The sequence below is a fragment of the Lactuca sativa genome, chromosome 2, assembly GCF_002870075.4.
Source record: "Lactuca sativa cultivar Salinas chromosome 2, Lsat_Salinas_v11, whole genome shotgun sequence".
Classification (NCBI taxonomy): domain Eukaryota; kingdom Viridiplantae; phylum Streptophyta; class Magnoliopsida; order Asterales; family Asteraceae; genus Lactuca; species Lactuca sativa.
In genome coordinates this window covers 103,375,858-103,394,466 of record NC_056624.2, presented here as the reverse complement: position 1 = coordinate 103,394,466, position 18,609 = coordinate 103,375,858, and the positions used below count along the sequence as shown (strand labels likewise).

The window sequence follows — 18,609 nt, the reverse complement described above, 5'->3', positions numbered from 1 at the left end:
TGCGGATTTTAGATTTAACACAAATCTTGTAGTGTTAAAAGGGGGAAAAGAGTGCCATTTATATGTGTGAAGAGCTATCAAATCAAAACTTTTATGGCTTTGAAGACGCATTCATGACTTTGTTAAATAAAATGTGCTGACGTGATGCATTAATAGTTGGTTTTTTTTTTTTATTTTTTTATTTTTTTTTATTTTTATTTTTTTTTTTACCTAATGGACTTAAATTTTGTTGACTTAATACAAAAAAAGACTTGATGTATAAAGCGAAAGAATGGAGGGTTTATATGTTTAAATGGGTAAAATGGTCATCTACTATTATTTGGGTGTAGGTTTAAAAAAAAGTCAAAATACCAACATAGGTTTATTTGGTCTAAAAAGTCTTTAATCATAGCAACATTTTTTTTCATACATACATCATTTATCCGGACAATATTTTATTAATGAAATAAAAAGAAACATTGGCCTCAAGGAGGGCATCTCCAACCCCACTACAAATCCCATTTTTAAACTCATCTATGAATTTGATGTTATAATATTCTTTTACTTAAAAATGATCTCAAACTTTTATGTGTTAGTGGTTATTTGCTAGAATTTGAATTCTGAGAGATTTTAATTTTTAAGAGGCTCTAAACTTTTAAATCTAAATTTCTAAGAGGCTGGAGAGAACAGTAGGAGGAAAAAGGAGGCGGTCGTGTGGAAAAAAAACATGAAAGATATTGTATCGTTATTCATGTTATCTTGTAGTCATTATGGTAACCAACTTAACATCTATAAGTCCATCTTGTGTAACCGGTCTCACAACCAATGTGCTCAAAACAAAAAGTAAGAAAAATATCCATGTTTTAACTTTATACATCTTTATTCTTATCTCCTTACTGTTAGGACAAACATACAAAATAGATTGTTCCATTTATCCCATCTTATAGATTTGGATATTGATATATACACAAATATTGACAACCAATCGGACATCGAAACTTTGTTGACAAAAACTATTTGCTTACGCTTTTGTATTTTACTTACGTAAATATTAAACATAATACAGGGAACTGAATACAAAAGGTGATATTTACATATTTTGGAGAGAAAGTTAATGGGCCCAAACAGGTTTAACTGGATGAATTAGAAATGGGCCAAAATAGTAGAGTTTAGAAGTTGCATGCTAAGACTTAAGAGTAAAGAGCCCACTTACTTTCTAAACCTACATGGCTACATCACTAACTAAAACGGCCTAAACGACCACCACCACGCCTCCGGCGATGGCCAGTAGCCGGCGAATGAGAGCATTCAAGCGGTGGATGAAATATCAATCAGTAGAATACAGCGACGCACTCGACCTCATAATTCAACAAGAAGACCAACAAGTGTCGGTGAAGGCATTGTGTGATTTACACGAAGGAGACCTCATCGCCACCATCCCCAAGCGCAGTTGCCTCACTGTCAAATCCTCCGCCGTCTGTCACCTCATCGAAGATTTCTGTCTCGAAGGTTATATGGCACTTTCCGTAGCTCTAATGTTCGAGAAAAGCTTGGGCCAAAACTCCCCTTGGTATGATTATCTCCACCTCATGCCAGACTGCAACCCCGACGTACCCTTGCTTTGGTCTCTTGATGAAATTGATCACCTCCTAATGGGCACAGAGCTTCATAAGGTTAGGTTTTAGGTTTTAGGCTTTACTCTCCAATTCTAGATGATTGATGCCTCAAATTTTGATCGAGTTTAGATGATTAGACTAACCTTTGATCACTGTGGGGTATGTGTAGACAGACAGTTAAAGAAGATAAAGCTCTTGTATACGATGATTGGAAAGCATGTATTGTACCTTTTGTGGAATCGGCTCCTATAGAACTAAATCCAGAAGATTTTGGTGTTGAACAGTACTTTGCTGCAAAAAGTTTGATCTCTTCACGTTCATTTCAGATAGATGATCATTACGGATTTGGGATGGTTCCTCTGGCGGACCTGTAAGTTATATTGAATCTCTTTTTGTGGGCTTTCGTTTGATAGTTCTCTGTTCTTATTTTCTTCATGATGCTTCAGATTCAATCACAAAACGAATGCTGAGGATGTACACTTCACCTCTGTATCTGATGATGATACTTCTGAAAACATAGAGGAGCAGGTTGTTGATGATGATGATGATGATAGGGATGGAGATCCTCAAAATGAATCAAATGTCGCCTCACCAAAAAGTGATTTTAATGGTGATGATGATGGTGTTTCACCAACCACTGAAATTTTGGAAATGATTATGGTGAGGGATGTTAAAGCTGGAGCAGAGGTTAGCATCTTTCTCATACTTGTGACATAGAACATTATGTAATAATTCATTCCCTTGTTTTCCTTATTCCATTACATTCCATCTAACCAAACAAACCGAATTCATTTTCAGGTGTTCAACACATACGGATCAATGGGTAATGCTGCATTGCTCCACAGATACGGATTCACCGAACCAGATAACCCATACGACATCATAAACATAGATCTAGACATAGTCCTCCAATGGAGTTCATCTCTATTTTCATCTCGTCACACAAGAACTCGTCTTTCATTTTGGAAATCATTATTACATTTACATCATCCTGAATCCCAAAACCAGCAAATCGAGTATTTTGAAATATCTTACGAAGGTGAACCAGAACTCGAGTTGCTTAAATTGATATTCATAATCTTACTACCTGAAAAAGAGTACAACGACTTATATCACGGGGTTTCAAATGGTCAGAAATTTGGTAAGTCAAGGATTGTATTGGGTGAGGTGAGTGAAACGAATAAGGACGTTTTGTTGACTGAGAATGTGCGACGTGGGTTGTTGTCAGTGGTGGATATTAGGGAAAGGTGTTATGGGTTGAGATCAATGGAAGATGATGTTGAAGCATTGAGGAAGTGTTGTAATAATGTTTTGGAGAAAAAGTTGTATCATTCGTTGGTGTTGCGGGTTAGTGAGAGGCGGATTTTGGAGAAGCTTAGGGGTTATGCGGGTGGAGGTGGAGGTGGAGGTGGAAGGTGGATTAATAATGGTTGTAATGGATCTACCATGAAGAAGAATGTATAAAAGAGATGACAGAGCCATTTTTGGTGTTTATGGAGGGAATTTAGGAAGTTAAAGTGGTTGCTAGCTTTTCAGTGTATTCCAGTTTTGTTATTTTTTTTTTTGATACCCAAGACTTGATTTTATTGAACCGGATAATTTCGATGATGAATTTTGGTCATACGACTAGGACTTATTTTTAATTTATAAATCCTTTCTGTTTTAGAAACAAACAGGTTCCAATTCTATTTTCGGTTTGGCCTATTTTAATCCTTACAACATTATTATACTTTGAACATTCTATCTAAGAATGTCATCCAAAAACCAAAGTATATATTCAAGTTCATATAAACCATCAGTTGCCAAAAAAAAAAAAAAAGCTTGATGGCTGATGCAAATAGCAATTATGTACCAAATACCACCCAAACTAACAAAAAGAGGTACATGATCATAATCAGAAACAAAATGATGTGTCAAAGTACAAATATCATGAACTATAATTTGGTAGAATTTTCAAAGTACAATGTCCTAAAAAACTTTGGGAAAAACAATGCTAGAATTTGGTAGATTTTTCAGATTACAAATAAATGAAAGTACGTTGCTATTTTTTGCAATTAGCCCAAAGAAAAACAACACAACCATAGCAATAGCATAATTCAAGTTCATATCCGAAAGAAAGCTTAAATTTTTTGAACATAAACCATTTTACTACCATATCAAAGGAGACCTCTCCGTCTCTTGTAATCACTAACAGACAGTGTCAACGCATGCCTCCTCCCATCATTCTCTGGCACCTGGCACCCAACCGTCGCCTCTATCCTCTGTTTCCGTGCCATAAACCCCGCTTGTACCCCATGGGGTCCACCAAACTTCTGAAGCATAGTCAAAGAAATTGGAAGCTCAAAATCATGCAACATATTCGACTCCGTCCCCTGATCCACCGGCGCACTCGTATCCACCAACTTCCCAGCATCCGCCGCCGCCTCCAATGCCGCCACCGTCGCCACCACACCACCACCCACCACCGCCTCCGCCGCCTGCCCACCATTCCCTTCACCCGCCCCCTCACCAGGCTTCGGAACATAGTAATTCCTCGACCGGGTCCACCGCCTCGAAAACGGATCGTATCCCGCTTCACCCGCTTTTAAACCCGTAGCCACCGGCTTCACCTCAGAAGCATTTTTAAAATTCTCAACTCGATTTTTTCTATTCATTTCCGCGAGTCTTATTGCTTTTTTATCCTTTTGTTGTGTCTGTCTGGAAGCTTCTAGTTCTAGAAGCTTTGCTTCAATCTTTTCAACTTCCGCATAATCCTGCTTCGCTTTAGCCACTTCTATGTCTCTCCTTAATCGATCCTTTTCAGCTGCAACATTCAACGGTCTTCTTATCGTTGACTTTTTCTCCTGTAACATTTGTTTGACTGTTTCAGCAGAGTATACAAAAGTGTTGGTTTTTTCAATGGCTTCCCGCTTTTCCAACACCTCCTGTTTGCTAGGCATCCGTCCACCGTGGCGGTCAACCTCCCGGATCAACTGGTCAAACTCTTCTTTCAAAGGCGGGGAATCCGAAATCATCGCCATCTGCCACCTGGCGGCTGAGTTTTCATTTCCCCAAACGACATTTAAGTATTTATGAGTCATTTTATTTTCTAATTTGTATTGTTTATCGGGATCGGCGGCATCCACGTTTCTAACGATGCAAAGGCGGTAAATCGGACCGGATTTGGACTTTCCGATTCCGACCCTCACGAAACAACCGACGATTAACTCCTCAAAAAACGGCTCCATGAACCATTTTGCCAGTTTTGACCTTCGGATTGTGATTCCCTTCACATCTTCGTATTTAAGAATCGAGGACTCTTTTGACATTTTCTCGTCATCACTATCGCCCATTTCGCCCGTTGAGTCTTCATCTTCACTGTGGGACCCGCTGTCACTACGGCTCGAGTTGCTTAAAGGAGCTGGAGTGAAGGTCTTTCGTTTGACTGTAGACTCTGTGTCTCTTCGTTTCCAGTTAGATTCCGGATCCTGCTGGCGGAGTCTTTTCCGGGCACGGAGTTCGTTCAATGCGCCGTCTTTTGCAGCTGCCCGGTCGGCTGACCGGGCAGATGACCGGACTGCCCGGTTGACCGTGTGAGTTGGGGGGCTGTCTTTTCTCTGATTGGATTTCTCCGTTTGTTTCTTGATTCTGTTCTTCAAGTCTTTATCGTTTTTTTTATTGGCGCGTTCAGCGAGGATCTGTTCTCGTTCGAGTTCTGACATTTTTGCGAGTTTTTGTCTGTCTTCTTCGCCTTTGTAAAGATCGCTTCCAACTGAGTCATCATCACTGTCTCTTTCGCGATCGTATCTATCATCATCATCATCTTCATCATCTTCACGGCTGCTGCTGTGTTCATCATCATGTTCTGAAGAATCTATTCGTTTCTTTAAAGGAACTTGAGAGACAGAAGGCTTTCTGCTATTATACCCACGATCATCGTCTGAATCATCATCTCTTGAATCACTTCCATCATCGGAATATGAACCCTTTCGTTGTCTTCTTGATGGTGGTGTGGAATGCTGGTTTCTTCCTGTTCTTCCTGCTGCTTCAAGAAGCAGATCATCCAAATCCGCCATGATTCTTGATCAGTTACAAACACTGATTGTTTTTAAATTTCCTGCATGGTTTGTAGCAAATTGTAACTTTGCATTTAGAATCAATTGCTGCAAATCTCATCGATGAAAAGAGAGCGGATTTTTACACATGAACAAAGGGATCAATCATATGATAACTTAGAAAACAGAAATTGCATACATAAGAGAAGTCCAAGGATAAAATCACATGGATTGTATAACCAAATCATGCGGATTCAATACGTTCTAAGAAGAAATAGTTGAATACCACTATCTGAATCATATACAGACTAACCGCAAAAAAACAAACGAAAAGCTAAAAAAAACAAATCACAAACCCTAAATCAGAACAGATACACGATTACTCTTTAGGATTCGAGACATTTAGCTGTTCGAATAACACCAACTAAAGCTTTAAATCACCAATTCATACATTAAGTCATAGTTTGACGGTTAACGGAGCAACAAAGGAAAAGAAAAAAGGTTCAGGTGAGGGATTGCCGGATTGGGGATTTAGGGTTAGAGCGTTACCTGGTTTTAAGAGAACGGAGTTCAGAGAAAGAATAGCGGTAGGAGCGTCGTCTCCGTGTGAAGAAGATGTCGCCTGAGATAGTATCAGCAGCCGTCCGGCAGGTGCAGAGGTGATCTGTGTTGGACGTCGGAGATGGAAGTGAGTTTCATAGGATGCTGATAAAGTTGTTACTTTCATAAATGTTTTATATCTAGTTTTTGGGAAATTACAAGAGGACCAAACTTATTAAAAAAAAAAATGGAAAAACAATATTCCTTTATTCTCCACGAAAAAAAAAAAAAAAACACACAAATTAAAAGAAAAACATTCATTAATTTTGTATTTTTGAGTAAAGTAACTCTCTTGTCTTTTTCTAAAAACAATAAGAAATGCATATTTGTAATTATTCAAGTTTACTTTATTAAATGTTAGGGGCAATATGATAAAGTGTATATCTATTTTTGGCAGTGGACAATCATTTTGGACAATCATTTTGAGACATACTATGGTGGACAATAATTTTAGGATAGAGCAAGTATTACTTTTTTTTAAAGGGAAACAAAGAAATCTAACCACATTTTAGTGTGTATTTGAAAATAATATATATATATATATATATATATATATATATATATATATATATATATATATATATATATATATATATATATATATTGCAAAATAACCACACTTTTTCTGACAAAAAGTATATTTCGGACAAATATTCTGGATACCGAACTAAAATTTCGGATTTCGAAAAAAAAAAAAAACTCCGGAAGAAATCCGAAGAACAATTCCGAAATTTCAAGAAAAAAAACAGTTTTTTACTTAAATCTAACAAAAAGTTAAATAAACATAGTAGATGTAAATATGACATTTTATTGAAAATATGTGATATTAAATACTTCGAAATAAACATTTTGTATATAAGCAGAAAGTTTTTTTTTTTTTTTTTTTTTTTTTTTTTTTTTTAATCTGGAATATGAACAGTACTCCAAAATTAGGTATTTCGGAGAAAATAGTTATTTTTCAAAAACTTAAAAAAAAATGGTTATTATCTTTGAAAACCCCATTTATATGGGTTAGATTACTCAATTTCTCCTTTTCAAATACCAAATTAATATAAATCTAATTATTATTTATGTCTCAAATAAACTTGAACAACCGAAAGGAAAAACAAGTGTAGCACCTGGTTCCTGGTACGTAAATCTTATTTGAGTATTTTCCATTTTTAGCCTTGGACTCAGCGAGTCATAGGTCCGACTCGCCGAGTAGAGACGGGATTCCGGACATGTTTAAGTTGGCGACTCGGCGAGTCCATATTCCGGACTCGGCGAGTCACCGCTGTTGGATGAAACCCTAAGTTTCAGGGGTTTGCACCCTATTTAAGCCTCATGTCCGCCCCAAGCTAGCCCCCATTCACCCTCAGAGCCCCAACCCTCGTTCAAAGCTTATTTCCTTGAGAGTTTGAAGCATCTTTGTGTGTTCTTGAAGATTTTTGAGAAGGAAGTGGAGTAGATCAAGAGGAAGGGAAGGAAGCCAAGCATCTTAGTGTTCTCTCAGTGATTCCTTTGAGGTATAACCCGTTTTCCCTCTATTTCTATGCTTATTACTCCATTAAAGTCTTTTTGAGCCCTTCCCCAAGTTTGGTTGTGCATTGTTGGTTGATTCAAGTTGATTAGCCTCTAGATCTAGACCCTATTCAGTCCCTGGAACATGGATCTACCGCCTTTATGGACCCATATTGCATGAAGACCCTAGATCTACCCTTTTGGGTGCATTTTGAACCCTAAAACCCTTATTGGTGAATATCTACACGTAAAGTTGGAAACTTTACGTGTGATTCATGCTCTAGGAACCCAGATCTGTGAATGGCATGGACTAGAATCGAGCAAAACCGCGTATATAGTGATTGCATGGCAACGACTCGGCGAGTCGTTCATCTGACTCGGCGAGTCTACTCGCGAGTCTCCGAGTTTGTCCCCTTTTCGTAGTGTCGAGTGTGAGCAGTGAGTCACGGGGTGTGACTCAGTGAGTTGGAAGCCGAACTCATCCATGGAGGAACTTGGCGAGTCATTGCCCGACTCGGCGAGTTCAAGGCAATATCCTTAGATCAAGAACAAACTCGCCGAGTTGTTCATACAACTCGGCGAGTCGCATCATAAGTGTTCATCGGATGAAGATGGACTCGGCGAGTTGTTCATACAACTCGGCGAGTCTCAACATAAGTGTTCAACGGATGAAGATGAACTCGACGAGTTGTTCATACAAATCGGCGAGTAGGATGAAGGGCTTGAACCTCAGTTTAGAAGGAGAACTCATCGAGTCAACGCCTAACTCGACGAGTAGGGACGGGATTCAGGACAATCGATTTGATAGGGACTCGGCGAGTCGGGTCAACTGAAAGTTGACTATGACTTTGACTTATGACATGATCAGGGGTAAAATGGTCATTTTACCCAAAGGACAGTTAGTAGTGACTGATTGAGTATGTTGTGGGAATTATAGCCGGAGGATTTCCGGAGCAGCAGCAGTAGACAGCTAGTCCCCGATCAGATCAGCAGCTACTTTGAGGTGAGTTACCTTCCAGTAGCGGTGAGTCTACGGCCACAATGTCGGTCCACCAGTAGGAGTTGTATGTAGATGATTGTCTCCGTGATATTCATCTAGGGGTTACTACTACCTGTGTTATGTATATGTGCTAGTATGATATGATGTTATGTGCTAGTGACAGTAGGGGGAGATAGTCCCCAAGATATCCGGTTGGTAGGGCCGAAGGGGTAGTCATACCCAGCCATGCTAGATATATTTTGATATTGTAGTACGTGTTATGTGGTAGTAGTAGAGGGGAGAGGTAGTCTCCAGTATCCGGTCGAGAGGACCGAAGGGGGAGGCCAGCACCCAGATATGCTAGGCAGTATCCGGTCGAGAGGACCGAAGGGGGAGGCCAGCACCCGGATATGCTAGGCAGTATCCGGTCGAGAGGACCGAAGGGGTAGGTCGGGCACCCAGATATGCCTGACGATATATGTATGTTATGTGATTATTATGGTATGTGGTACAGTGGGGGAACTCACTAAGCTTTGTGCTTACGTTTTTCAGTTGTTGTTTCAGGTACCTCCTCAGCCAAGGGGAAGGAGCAGGCGCGGTAGCGGCTCATCACACACACTCCTTAATTCCGCATTTATGAGTTTACCCTGGGATTGATACTCTGATATTTTGGTTGTTTAACTGTTATGGATTTCAAATTCGGTTTTTGATGTGAAATGGTTTAATTATTAATGTTTTCTAAAGTAATGTTTTAAAAACGAAAATTTTGGACGTGAAAATTGGGTCGTTACAACAAGGCTTTTGAATTAATATCAAAACTTAATAAACCACCACAATTATTCAACTTCTTTCTAAGTTAATGTACCTCACAATATTTTTCAATCACTAATAAAAATCAAATATAATATCGATTTAATATGTTCATAATTTTATTTAAATTGTTTATAACTTTACCTCTTAGAATTCAAAGAGCAGTTACTTTTTGGGAAATCTTATGAAAAATCCTAATATTTAAGAAACTTTTTTAATAAAGTCCTAAATTTATTTTTTTGAACAGAAAAATCTCGATTATTTAACTTGTTGAATAGAAAAGTCTAAGAAGCCGGCTAATTTATTCACTTTATCCCTTTTTGACCTATTCAGTAGGTAATGTGACCAAATCGTTAATTTTTCCAAAATAATGAGACTTTTCTATAGATCTCATCAAAACTTATATATAATGTGTAAACGTATTTTTTTATGTATATATAACTATTTTGTGTATTTATATATTTTAAATGTATAAACATATTTGTTACGTATTTATATGTATTTTTTAAGTATTTTCTATATTTTTATGTATTATTTTATTATGTATTGTAACATTTCGTTTAAAATAGAATAATTAAATAATAAATTTAGAATCCCGATATGTAATTTTTAATTATTATTTTATATTATTATAGTCAAAATCAAATAATAATTAATGGGGTGTTGGTTTCGGGGAGCCAAATGATAAGATTTGAATCTTCGGGGGGGACGGGGGTTAAAGTGTAATTTCAGGACTTATTTTGTAAAAAATTTCAGAAGTCAGGGGGTATTTGGTATCATTTGGACTTAATGTGAAAGGATTTATGGAACCAGTGGTTAAAAGTAAATTTTGGACCTAAGTTGAGAAGGTTTTGTAGAGGAGGAGCCATTTGGTAACTTTTGGATTTAATTTGAAAGAAAAGGGAGAATGAGGGACTAAGAGTGTCATTATGGACCAAAGTTTGAATGGATCGGGCATATAACATCAACCCTCCATAACCCTAACCCCAGACATTGTCATTTGTAGAGGAGGGGCCATTTGTGTGTGTGTGTACGTGTTGGATTAGGTGTCTAGGCCCATAACTATAATTGGTATGTACTTGACTCGATAGTAGCATTGTCCTTTTGGGTTGCCTTCACCATAGCAACTTGACTGGATGAATAATGAATAAAGAGGTTAATTGTGATTTATTAATATATTATAAGAACAATATATTAATTATAAAACCATATTTGGTGATAAAAAGAGACTAATTAAATTAAGGGGACTAGTAATGCAATTATCTAATAATTGAAAGTTGGGCTTAAGGATCCCTAAAGAAGAGATGGATGAAATCCCTTGTGTAGCCCACACAGAATTCATCCATAGGGTCTTCTGGGAGGATCTTGTGGGTTGCTTGAGGATTAAGTAACCAGATGAGGGTTTTACATAAAACCCTAATGGCTCATCTATATAAGGAACCCCTTGGATCCCTGAAATCGGACACTTGAACCCTAGAAGGAATACCAGCTGATTTTTAGAGCTCTTAACCTCTCTCATATTCTTCCAACTTGCTTTTGGTGTTTGTGAGTCACTAGAGGTGCAACATTTGGGGCACTAGGCTCTTGAAGGTCAAGATCTACAAGCTACAATCAAAAGGTATTCTTTTAAACTTGTTTTATGTTACAAATTCTGAAAATTGTATGCTAGTTAGGGTTCATGCTTTGGATAACTTGATTTGCATGTATAATTTGAGAATAACATAGATCCGAAGCATTAGGGTTGCATGTACACCATAGGAATGATGTAGTGCTCATAACTAAACAGTGGTATAAGAGTTTAGGTTGTTTTTTATGTTATATTTGATGCCATATTCAATTGTTCAAAGCTGAAAACTATCGAATTCTGCCATATGATAGATGAACTCGACGAGTCCATATTGGGACTCGACGAGTCCATAGCCTGACTCGACGAGTTGACTCCTCAGATTGCAGGATTTTCGGAATTTAAGCATAAATTAGATTTGGATAATTACCATAAACTGTTTTTCTGTCAAAAATCCGAATTTTCTATTATTGTAATGGATATCCTAATCTAATTGGAAGATAATGGTCAAAATTTAAGATAATTACTAGATTATATGATAAACTAATTATTTGTAAAATTTGAATTGTAATTATCTTGTCATATAAAATTGGATTAGGTGAAATTTAAATAATGGTAAAATTATATGATTGTTTTAATGATTTTAAATTTGATCTAGAAAGTTTTGAAAAGTTTCAAAATTTGCCCTCAAGTTTTGGAATTTAAAATTTTGACTAAAAAGTTTTAATTTTGAAATATTAAATTCTAAAACCTAGTGTTTTAGAAGTTTAAAATACAACCCTTATATTATTATAATATTAAAACCTTTATATATATATATATATATATATATATATATATATATATATATATATATATATATATATATATATATATAGTTAGTCTTGCCGTTAGTAGGCCTCATTCACGAAGCCGATCTATAAGGGGGTATAAGGAAACTGCCTATAAAATGACGATTGAATGAGTGTCCACTCCCACCCACCGCTTCCTTGATTAGTGGAGGGTCGTTAGCCGAATGGGTAGGATAGGACAACTAATTCCTCATTAATAAGTATAATGAATATAATAAAGTAACTAAATGTTTTTATAAAATTCTTGATCATAGTTACTTTAGGAAAAATGTGAAATACATGCTATTCCATGAAATTGCACTTTGCACCTTGCCAAGTCGTTAGTGGAGCGTGTGTGGTTAATTGACACACTAACTTGGACTAGTAATGGTGGTAAAGGGTAGCTCGATGTTTATCATTGATCAATGGAGTGTGTGTGGTTAACCGACACATTGATTAGGTGATAAATGACATCGATAGTACCGAGCACATTTACATGGTTATTCACACATTGTTTGTGATCCTCAGTATCCCAGTCACAAACTTGAAGGGCATAATCGAGATTTAAACATACCATTGAAAAGTTTCAATGAATCTCAAAAGAATCTAGGAATTTCAGTTCATTTAAAACATAAGTGTCTATTTCCGTTTTTCATGGTGGAAATTGGCAAATCGTTATTTACCTACCTTCAAATATTTTGCAATTGGATTACGACATCCCTCTTCCGAATTATAGAATATTGTGTTGGGTCCTAGCCTTAATATTTCATTTGGGTGTTATATTAAGGATTCTTATCTAATCTAAACTTTGTCTCTTTTCTTTTTCAGATATCAGGCTCGAACTCCTCCAACACTAACTCCTCGAACCCACTTTCTCTCTTGGGTATTTGTGGGAGGGTCACATTTGATGGGTCCAACTTTAATGATTGGATTCTCAACACTGATGCGTGCAAATAGCTACACCTAATGTTAAATTTATAACCTAACTAACTTAACTAACTAAATTTCACCTAGGCAGTGTACCTAGTCAAATTATAGAATAGTTTAGGTAAGTCGGGTGTCGATCATATGGAACGTTTTTAACTAATTAATTTACCTACTATTAAATTAACCTAATTTCCTAGCTAAGTAGTGGGTTTTATCTAATTTTACAAGTTTAGATTAACTTAACTTCTTAACACAATTCAATCAATAAACAAAACACTTTTGTTAGTTCGAATCCACTTTCACTCAATGGTTTATATATTAATTATGAAAATTCTTGTTGGTTACCAATTAAAACATTATTAGCAATTCAGTTCTAAATTTACTAATATTAATTAATTCATGTAGATCTATGTATGGTCACACATAATTTAACACAAAATCAATTATTGAATAGTATTGGAGCTATGTAAGATTGAGTTGACAAACACAAATTATGGTCATAATATGAGTTCTCTAGCACATCCTAATTTAATAATTCAATTACTTATCTAAGATTAGTTCGATCTTAGCTCTAATAATCTAATGTTCACTAAATTACTAGGTATTCAAATTCATGCAAATTAATGGTCACTAACTACACATAATAAGAAGTTTAAGCAATCTAATTATCAAATCAAACATGCTAGGTATACCAATCAAACACAAGACATAACCAACAAGCAAAGTCTAGATCTAATATAATAAAACCATGAGTTCCAGCTTCATTTAGCTAACAGAAGCAGCTAGATTTTGTAACGCTCTAAAAATTCAAACCAATTTAAACTTTTCAAAAACAACCCATTTTCATTAATTCATTACAAAAAGGTTTTCAATTCATTCATTATCAGAGTATTTCCTAGAATCACATCATAAGTACATAAAACATGAGGAGCGGTACGATCACGCCATTGCCTTGCCACAGTCTCCTGAAGTACCTGAAACATAAAACCACAACTGTAAGCCCGAATACTTAGTGAGATACCCCCAAAATACCAACCGCAATACCATACACACATCATATCATAAACAAACAGAATAGCCATGCACTTCGGGCCTACTGTGTGACTGGTCCGCCGCACCGGGTCTTCAGTCCACCCTCCGAGTCTAGCCATATACGTTGAGTCTACAGTGTGATTGGTCCACCCACACCGGGCCTTCAATCCACCTGGTCCACTCTTTGAGTCTACAGTATGATTGGTCCGCCCGCACCGGGCCTTCAGTCGGCCTGGTCCACTCTCTAAGCCTCGGCACGTCTGGTCCGCCCTCTTGGGGCCTGCAGCCTATTCGGACCGCTCGCTGGGCCTTCAGGATAATCGGTCCGCCCTGGGTATGTTGGCTTACAACACAAAGCAGGTCCCGCCTCAACCCAACCCCAGACAAACAACCATGTGCACATAAACATATAATCATATAGCAATTCATAACCCATCAACCAAACTAGCAGATCACATAACACAGCACATCCCTACCAGGATACCGACCTAACCGGTCACTAGCATAACATCATCCTAAAACCAGGATACCGACCCTAACCAGGTCTCTAACATATACCATCCTAACTACCAGGATGTAAACATAGCAAAGCAATAACATAACCAATAACTACCCGGATTTCTATCCGATAAAGGGACGGCCTTGGTGCCGTTGACCATGTCGATATTGTGAGGATAACTCACCTCGCAATAGCTGACTGAAGTGATAAGATCACACTACTCCAACCTCCGACACAAACTCCACCACTAGACAACACCAAAATACTGAACTCAGTAATTATCAACAATTACCAAAATATCCCTGGAAGTCAATTGGTCAACTCTTGGTCAAAGTCAAAGTCCTCAGTCAAAGTCAACTTCCTGACTAACTCTACTCGCCGAGTCAACCCTCTAACTCGTCGAGTCCCCATGCTCTGAGAACCCCATATTATGACTCAACTCGCCGAGTCTCCCCAAGACTCGCCGAATCCAACAAACTTTGAGTTCCTTCATGCTCAACTCACCGTGTCATCCCTCGACTCACCGATTTACAACTCAACCAGAAAGGTTAGGACTCCTCGACCAGACTCGACGAGTCCAAGAACAGACTCGCCGAGTCCAAGGCTATCTTCAACAAACTCGCCGAGTTCCTGCCTAACTTCATGCAACTCGCCGAGTACACCCATGTGACTCACCGAGTACCACTATTTCTCATTCCGTATAGAGGCTTTCCAAGTCATGCAGGGGCTCCGTTCCATAGATCTACTCTTATACAAGCCATCCATCACGTAAAGTGGCAAACTTTACGTGAATCCAAAAAGATCTAGGCATAAAACACTCTAAGGCTAGGGTTTGGGACAAGAAGGCTTCACCAACAACTCAAGGACAGGGACTTTATGCACTTCTGGATCATCTCTATTCCAGATCTGAGGTAGCAACCTTAGATCTAACCTCCAAACCTGAAATAACTCTAGATAAGCTCCCAAAAACTCCACAATGATAGATCTAGAAGCTCAAAAGCTCAAGCAACGAATTATTACCTCAAAAGGAAGCTCCAGCTGAAGAATGAACCAAATCTCTGCAAAGCCCCTTGCTCCAATCCTCTTAATCTTCAAAGATCTCTTCACCAAGCACTTATTAAGGCTCCAAATGCTCTTCAATGCTTTGACAAACGGATTTAGGGTTTCTGGACTTCAAAGGGGGCTAAGGGGACTGAGGGGAGGGCATTAAGTCCTTTAAATAGGGTGCAACCCCAAAGATTAGGGTTTTTCTCTCTTCAGCACCAACTCGCCGAGTCCAGCCGCCGACTCGCCGAGTTGGCCACTTCACACGCGACCATAATCGCAACTCTACTCGCCGAGTCCACCCATGGACTCGCCGAGTTGACCATCCTTATTTACACTTTGAACCCTGAACTTGCACTCCTGAACTCGGGATGTTACAGATTTAGCTGGACATTCTAGCAAATAAACACAAATAATCCATAGTAAAAAACATATTAAAAGTACCAAACTAAATATCGTATTATGACTTATTCTTCCTCCTTGGTGTTAAAACCAATTTCCAGGCCTTTAAACTCTGTGATTTTCGACTTCTGGAACTTCTCTAAGTCAGCCAACCTGTTCAAATCGTAGGAATCAAGTCCTATTTATATTTTCTGAATTACGCGCACTCAGGTCGTGAACAAGTATGTCTCAGGACGTGAATTCAGTGGTTATCCGTGGTTGACAAGGATTCTTCTACGCGATGCTTATCTTCTGGAATGTCCTAACCCACGTCGTGAGCCTTCAATACTCATGTCGTGAGTTCATGTTTTTGCTTGATTTTTATTCTTTCAAGTCTTCATCTCCCAAAGTTCCATTCTTTGACGCTTTTATTCCCTTTTCTTTAAAATGTCTTCTATTTGGCCGCAAAATACATTTTAACCATATAAGTACAATTATTCCATGCAAATAACCAAAATATGTATAAAAATGTACTTAAATATTGCCTAAAAATATGTATAAATATGGCAATATCAAAATACCCCACACTTATCCTTTGCTTGCCCTCAAGCAAAAGTAATTATTTTTAAACTCAAGCCCCTCATCACTAGCACCACACAAGACAATCCATTTCAAGCTCAGCCATTATACCAAGACCTCAACGTGCATATTTGTGTCTAAAATCCTAATAACCTCCCAATCCTTATGAACCTTCACCCCTTACTTTATACGATACTCATTTCTGCAACCAGTGGTGGAGCTTGAAATTTTGATTTGGGGGGGGGGGGGGGGGGGGGGTGAAAATAGAATAAGTATAAAAATTGAAGAACAGGGGGGCCAAAGTAAAATTTTATAGTTTTAGGCATAATATGTAACTTTTTTAATACTTAAGAACTAATTATAGAAAACAAAATAGGGGGGGCACAACCCCCTGGCCCTACATAACCTCCGCCACTGTCTACAACCCTCCGGATCAATCCTCAGAAATCTTTCTTAACCTCAAGGTATTTTTGTAAAACTACCCAAGCATACATAGTCTAGAAATTACAACATTTGATACCACAATGGAGCTCTTTGGACTTCTTCACTTTCTTTGATATTTGATCTTTGATTTCCTTGAATTCACCACCATTTTGTTTAATTTTTGGCATCTTCAATTTTTTTTTGATTCTACAGAATTTTGATCTTTTGATCTTCATACTTGATAGCTCCAAAATTCTTCAACTTTTTGGTAATTTATCTCTTTTTTCGTTTCACATGTAACTCACTTTTTTCGCTCAAATCCTACATGCTTAGGCAAGGGTGCTTAACTTCAACCTTTATTGGTTAAAGATATTAGTCTAAGTGTAATGACTACATAAGCTTTACTGGGTAGATTTCAGGTTCAGGCTGCAAAACATATTATACAATATAAACTACCAGATTACCTTTCATATCTCATGGCTTTTCACTAGGATTTAGGAAGCTACAAATATACTATAACATGTATTGGCTCGGTTAAACATATGAGCTCTCATCAGATCATCCCATATAACACTAACAACGTAAGTTCAAATTATTACTAGATTTAATTTTTAGATTATTATTTCAAATCTATTCCTAAAAATTTTAAATTTACTAAATTTTCTAGCAATTTACTTTTTCGACCCCCTACCCCACACTTATTACATACAATGTCCTCATTGTATGCACAAAATAAATTAAATCAATAAAAAGGAGAAAAAAGAATAGACTCTCCTGGGATAACAGTGACGAGATTGAACTCCAAAAGTGTGGATTCTTGTGCATCTCGAATACGGACTCTTCTAATAAAGAACTTGGATCTTGAGCACATGGGATATGTAGATATGCTGAAAAAATATGGAATCGAGCCTTCAATATTCAACAAATGCGGTGTAGAAAAATCTCCCAAGCATGAAGAACAATATGGGAAAGCATACGCCACATTGCATGGTTGAAAAAAATGAGCCATAATTGTCTTCGTAATAATTGCAAGAAGAATTGTGGTGACCCATGGAATAATATGTATCAATGGTCTTCTATTTTTGTGAAATATACTGATTCACGACGTGACATATGAAAACTCACGAAGTGAGGTCGTGATTATGCGTTTTCTTGAAACCATTAAGAACTTGACTCACGATGTGAATATTAAGGATTCACAACGTGAGAATTGGGCAAACAAAAAACAATTCTGCCAATTCTTTCTTCAATTTTGAACTTCAACCCAATGTCTTAATGTATTAAGACTCTTCTAAATTCATTATTTTTGACTCTTTCTCTAACTCTATCTTCTCTCTTGACTCACCCAACACTTATTTTAAGTTTTGGGTCTTGACTCTCGACTCTAGACTCTTGGCTAAACGTATACGAATTTATATCTTGACATTCCTTTCCCGCGACTCCTCTAGCAAATCTAAAAATAATCACCAAAGGAAGAGAAAAATAACATAATATCTTCAAGAGTTTTACAATCCCACAACACACAAAACAAATAAAACAAACTAAAAATAAACTAAAAAATAGAAATAAACTAAAAAAATCAATCATCATCTTCTTCATCGTGTGCTCCGCTCGTCCCGACCCCATCTCCTCTTGGCATCCAAAGTTCTTCCCATGTCGGGATATATGGGCATTGAGGTGGCACGGCGGGTGGTCTTACCACACCCATGTGAGAATAGATAACCTCGAGAAGTTGGGCATTGTAAGTGACGACCCCACGAAGGTTATCCAAATATGTACCCACCCGAAATTGGAATGGGTCGGTGGGTATAC

The 18,609-nt window shown here is 37.6% G+C and overlaps 2 protein-coding genes across 2 annotated transcripts; one reads left to right on the top strand and one right to left on the bottom strand.

Annotated features, from left to right (window-relative positions):
* The first annotated feature begins 1,196 nt into the window (after nt 1–1,196).
* Nucleotides 1,197–3,218, top strand: LOC111886325 (ribosomal lysine N-methyltransferase 3). The gene is made up of 4 exons (XM_023882561.3): nt 1,197–1,652; nt 1,769–1,965; nt 2,042–2,282; nt 2,394–3,218. The coding sequence occupies exons 1-4, from the start codon at nt 1,260–1,262 to the stop codon at nt 3,057–3,059; spliced, it is 1,497 nt and encodes a 498-aa protein (XP_023738329.1). The 5' UTR covers nt 1,197–1,259; the 3' UTR covers nt 3,060–3,218.
* Nucleotides 3,219–3,506: 288 nt separating this feature from the next.
* Nucleotides 3,507–6,451, bottom strand: LOC111886324 (protein RTF1 homolog). The gene is made up of 2 exons (XM_023882560.3): nt 6,179–6,451; nt 3,507–5,691 (listed from the first exon to the last, which is right to left on the bottom strand). Exon 2 carries the CDS (start codon nt 5,648–5,650, stop codon nt 3,752–3,754), a length of 1,899 nt encoding a protein of 632 aa, XP_023738328.1. The 5' UTR covers nt 5,651–5,691; nt 6,179–6,451; the 3' UTR covers nt 3,507–3,751.
* Nucleotides 6,452–18,609: the final 12,158 nt, after the last annotated feature.